Source organism: Mus pahari, chromosome 23 (genome assembly GCF_900095145.1).
Source record: "Mus pahari chromosome 23, PAHARI_EIJ_v1.1, whole genome shotgun sequence".
NCBI classification, from domain to species: Eukaryota; Metazoa; Chordata; class Mammalia; order Rodentia; family Muridae; genus Mus; species Mus pahari.
In genome coordinates this window covers 18638191-18643709 of record NC_034612.1, presented here as the reverse complement: position 1 = coordinate 18643709, position 5519 = coordinate 18638191, and the positions used below count along the sequence as shown (strand labels likewise).

General features: G+C 56.2%; 1 protein-coding gene across 1 annotated transcript; it reads right to left on the bottom strand.

Annotated features, from left to right (window-relative positions):
* Positions 1-1210: 1210 nt before the first annotated feature.
* Positions 1211-4477, bottom strand: Fzd10 (frizzled class receptor 10). Its single transcript, XM_021222729.2, has one exon. It carries the CDS (start codon positions 4088-4090, stop codon positions 2342-2344), a length of 1749 nt encoding a protein of 582 aa, XP_021078388.1. The 5' UTR covers positions 4091-4477; the 3' UTR covers positions 1211-2341.
* Positions 4478-5519: the final 1042 nt, after the last annotated feature.

The following is a 5519-nucleotide window of genomic DNA, read 5'->3' as shown; positions in this document are numbered from 1 at the left end:
CTTCCCCCAGCCACTTGTTAAAGTCTCTTGATATCTGTAAACAAGATCCCTGTCACTGTTGGGGATGGGGCCACCATCAAGAAGGTTCACAGCTGAACAAGAAAGATCTTATCCATGTTCTTGGCGGAGGCATTCCTCTGTGTGAACTTTCAAAGCCTATACCACTAACCACTACAGCTCAGAGGGGGCAGATGAGCCAAGGTCTGGCCAGTTGGCATTCCAGTGTGACACAGAGAGAGAGAGAGAGAGAGAGAGAGAGAGAGAGAGAGAGAGAGAGAGAGAGAGAGAGAGAGAGAAATTAGTGTCATCTTCTGGTGGTAAGGGCAACAATAGTCAATATAGAGGTTTTATTTCCATGATTCTGGGTTCTGGGTTTTATGCTCAACCGATGGCCCGGCTGCCTGGCACTGATTTCTAGGACTTGTTCCCAGATTACCAAGTTCATCTGTCTTTCCTGCTCAAGGACGCATGGCCCTGTGAAACTTCCCCAATCCTTCTGAATCTTTCATTCTTGTCTTGCTGGAGGGAGAGCCCTCCTTCCAGATACTTGCTTCAGAAAGCCACGACCAAGCTGGTATCTCTGCTTCGAAAGGACTCAAATAGTTTAAAGTGCTTCTGAGCTATGAAAGCCAGAGTTGGGCAGACCGGCCCCTGGGAATGGCACAGTAGGTCTACACTGACTCCCACCTCCCCAACCCCCATTCCTCAGAGCTGAACTGTGCCCTTGGGTCCTACTAGCTAGAGCTTTGGCTTAGTCAAACCTCAGTACAGTGGAGCCTGGGTCTGTTCCAGGGCCTATAGCTTGCCTTAGTGACAAGAAGGGTACTAGGAGCTTCAAGGTGGCCAAGGTTCTGAATTTGTTGCTGGTGACCCCCCACTTAGCCCTACATTCACCTATCCAGCTCTGAAACGTACCCCATGACCCCAGAGCTGCAGTAGAGTGGTCCACTCAGACTGGTGCACACAGTAGGTCAGGTAAAGATTGCTGCCTCCTGGGTGAGTGTAGTCTTGGCATTCCGTATCCATGGAGCCTTGTGGGTAGTCACCGCCAGCTTTACCCACTGCTGGCACACATGCCTCTGAGCCCCGGGTTGTTTTCTTTTGCCAGCCTGTCTCCAGGTTCATGGTCAATGTCCAGCCAGCCTCACACACCCAGAATCTGCCCAGAAATGGAGAACACTCCCCTCACACCAATGCAGTGACTAGCAGCAAACTAAAGAATGTCTTTTATTTTTAATAAAATAGTGGAGCATGAAAAATATCCTATATTACAGATATACAGAGGCAGGCATTGCCCTCCCTGGCTGGAGACAAAGTTTGTCTTCCCCAAGTGCTTCAAGACCACTCATGGAAATCATTTGTTTAACAATTCAGAGTCAATAAGCCCTCTGGTGCTCTCCACTGGCTTCCCTCCTCCCCCTTCCTCTCCACAAATCAGTCCCAGTGTGTAGAACACACTGGCTTGGTTTCCATTAAAAAGCCACAAAATGTATCAGGCTGAAGGCACCCCCCCCCAACCCAGAGGCTTGGGCCTCTAAATTCTTTTGTTAGATGATTTCTTTTGTTGCCTTTTATTTACAACAAAATACTTTTCTCTCTCTCTCTCTCTCTCATTTGTTTTGCTAGGGAGAGGGGGGAAATGTAAAAAAAAAAAAAAAAAAAAAGTATTGCACACCACTTTTCTCCAGTGTTAGATTTGCAGTGGGGTGAAGAGGGTAGGGTGGGTTTTGTGTTGGAGAAACATGGCTATGAAAGCTGGGGAAGTGACTCTCTTTAAGGGACCTGCAGGCAGACCTTGGGCTCAGGGTCCCTTCTTTTATACCCCTCTCCTCACCTTTACTCCCACCCATACAGCAGCCTTGCTGGGGGAGGGAGGCAGGGAGAGCAGGCCTTTTGTTGAGCTCATTGGCTGGCCTGAGGGAAGCTCTTTAGCTTGCAAAGGAGCTCTCCAGCCTCAAGTTTGTGTACAGGCAGCCACGTCTCTCTGAATACACAGCTGTGTGTTTGAGGCCTAAACATGCGTTTTTCTGCAGGGTGGTTGAATCAACTCCTTTACCACAAATTAGTGACACAAGAGGCTCCCCTCCTTAATGAGCAACCCTTCAGGGAAGCAGCAAACGGAACAGAACCATCTATCTACCTTCAGCCTAGGATGTAGTTCTTAACTTCAAGGTAGACTTCATATATGTGTAAATATATGCATATATATATATATATATATACATATGGATACACATATATGTATTTTTTTTTCTTACTTGGATTTATTAACAACCAGCCAAACAAGAAAAGCTGCCCCATTTGGGCTCCCACTGTCCTGTTCTTGCAGCCAGCTCTGCCTTCACACGCAGGCTGAAGGCTGGGCCGGAAGTTCATACTTCCCGAGGTGAGGTTTTTGGGGGTGCTGGGCTTTTTTGTAGATCCCTGCACTGGTGACCACACTGGCTGGTTTCCTCCGGCTTTTTCTCTTTAGCCCCCGGCTGCATACATGTTGCCAGGACTGCAAGGTCTTGGAAGTCCAGACCCACACCCCACTGGTGATGCCCACCACCAGCAGCATGGACACTTTGACCATGAAGACCTCCACGGCAGGGATGGAGGTGGTCATCAGGCAGTCGGGTGTCTTGGTCTGATTGTTCATCTTACACTTGTGCTGGGTGGCCAGCATCTTCCAGTAGTCCATGTTGAGGCGTTCATAAAAATAGCAGGCAATCACACAGGTGGCCGGCACAGTGTAGAGGAGGGAGAAGACCCCAATGCGTACCATGAGCTTCTCCAGCTTGTCCGTGTTCTCCCCACCCGTTTTCATCACCCTCCGGATGTGGAATAAAGCCACAAACCCGGACAGGATGAAGGAAGTGCCGATGACTAGGTAGCAAGCCAGAGGGACCAGCACGAAGCCGGTCAGAGCATTGACATCCATGCTGCCCACATAACACACACCAGTGAGCTCATCCCCTGCCACCCTGCGCATCACCAAGATCAAGATAGTCTTCACAGCCGGGATGGCCCAGGCTGCCAGGTGAAAGTAGCTGCTGTTGGCTTCAATGGCCTCATGGCCCCACTTCTTGCCAGCAGCCAGGAACCAAGTGAGGGTGAGAACCACCCACCATAAAGAGCTGGCCATGCCGAAGTAGTAAAGTACCAAGAAGACTAAGGTACAGCCCGTGCTCTCCAGCCCTTCCTGGATAACATACAGCTGCCCACTGTCCCGGTCACAGGCGATGCTCTCCGCGCCCGCGAAGAGGCGGATGATATAGCCCACCGAATAAACGCAGTAGCACATGGAGAGGAAGATGATAGGACGTTCGGGGTACCTGAAGCGCGAGGGGTCGATGAGGAAGGTGAGTACGGTGAAGGCGCTGGAGAAAAAGCACAGCACGGACCAGATGGCCAGCCAGACCACAGCGAAGCGCTTGTCGTCGCGGCTCCAGTACACATCCACCCCCGGAGTGCAAAGCGGTGCGCAGGATTCGCTCTTCTCCACGTGGTGGAACTTGCCTGGATTGTCACAACCTGCGCGCCCCGGACCCCCGTCCTTTAGTGGGTGCTCCTGCGCGCTGTGGGGCCTCTGGGGCCTGAAGAGCGGAGGAAACATGCCAGAGCCACGACTGGGCTCATCCGAGCCGTTGTTGGGTGCCTCCATGCACAGGTAGTTGGGGTCGTTCTTGTTGGGGAGCTTGCTGCAATCCAGGGAGTCCGGCCACCTGAATTTGAACTGCTCCATGATCGGCGAGCACTTGAGCCGGGCCTGCTCGCACATGACCCGGCAAGCAGGGATGGGTGTGGAGACCTGCTCCGTACACATGGGCGCGTACAGCGAACACAGGAAGAAGCGGAGGTGGCTGTGGCAGCCGTACTCCACGAGCGGCGCGAACTCGTGCAGTTGGATGGCCGCCTCGCGCTGGTTCTCGTGACCCATCAGGTTGGGCATGCGGGTGGTGTTGTAGCCGATGTCCTTGCACATGGGAATCTCCACCGGCTGGCACTTGCCGTCTCCAGGGCGCTCTAAGTCCATGGAGCTGATGGCCGCGCACGAGCCTATCATCACCTGCAGCACCAGCCACAGGCGCGGGCCCGGGTGTCGCATGGTGGCGCCCGCAGTGTCCCAGCGCCGCTCAGGGCCGCCGCTCCCGGGCACGGGCTGTTGCTGCTGCCCGCGGCTCCGCGCCCCGGCACGGGCCCCCGCGCATGCCCATCCAGTCTGGCCGGAGCGCTCGCGGCGCCCGGGGCCACCGCGGTGGGCGCGCGGCCTCAGCGGAGTCGGGGGCGGCGGGGGAGGGGAGCGAAGTTTGCAAACAATACGGCGGAGCTAGCGCCGCTCAGCGCGCAAACTTTGGCCTCTTCTTCCGGGCGCGGGCGATCGCGGACCGCGGTGGGGCAGCGCGGGTGCACCGTGGCCCCGGGCCCCGGAGCTCCTCCCTCCCGGCGCCCGCAGCTGCTTCCAGCTCGGCGTCCCGGGATGAGAAGACTTGCAAAGAGGCAAAGGGTAGCAAAGAGGAAAAAAAAAAAAAGCAAAGCCGATTGGTGACAGGCCCCGCCTCCGCCTGCCGCCCCGCCCCGCTGCTGCTTTGCATCAGAAAGCCTTGCGCCCCGGGCAGCCTCCGCCCTCAGCCCCAGCTTGGGGCTGGACCCCAGCCTCCAGCCTCACCTCCTGCCGGCCTCTCTGCTAGCCCTCCCCGCCCCAGGGGGGGTGGGTGGGAGGCCTTGAGATTGTCCCCGGTACCCCAAGGACGCCGAGGTTACGGGAAGTTTGGGAACCCGGGTAAGGGTGGTCCTCACCCGGGGTTGGGGGCTGGGGACGCATCTTCTACTTTTACGACGGGGCCCTGGCGGAGGGCACTTTCAAAGAGACACGGGATTTGCGTTTTATGACCGTGCTCATAAAGTGGCCCCTCAGCTTGTAAAGCTGCCCGCATCTTCCCGAAGCCGGGGGTTTGCTGCCCGGGGCGCGGGGCTCGGACTCCGGGGAGGGGCTGCCTTTGAAATTTCAAAAGGGCCGAGTGCAGGGGAGGGGGAGGGGACTTGGGAAGCCGGAGTTTAGGGCCTCTTCTGCAAGGTCTACTTAAAGAAAGAAGGGAGGGGGCGGGGAGGAGACTTTCCGGGCCGCTGACACCCCGCACCCCGGGAAGAGGGGCTCGGCTTGAATCGTGGTGACCCTTGCCCCGCCAAGGCCACCGTGTTGGGGGCCATCGCGCCAAGCCGGCTGGTGGTTTCTCCAAGCGGCTGGGTTTATTTATTATAGGAAGTTGTGTATTTATATTATTTGGCGAAAGATGTGCTCGGCCTGCGCCCTCCTGGGAGGCGGAGGCTGAGGCCCGGCCTACACGCGCACGGCTGGTTCCCACGCAGAGTGGTGGGGCCTCTCCGTGCCTTGCCATGCTGGCTCCTGCCCCTTGGTTGGTTTGGGGCTAATCTGTGATAAGGACACAGAGCTTCAACCTCCTTCCCCAGCACAGGGAGTGAGTGCACCATGGGAGCCCACCCCAGTCCCAGGATGTCCGAGAGATCTGGGGTGC

What these genes read in the sequence shown, in the direction of transcription:
- Fzd10 (XM_021222729.2), bottom strand. Translation starts at nt 4,090, where the DNA reads ATGCGACACCCGGGCCCGCGCCTGTGGCTGGTGCTGCAGGTGATGATA.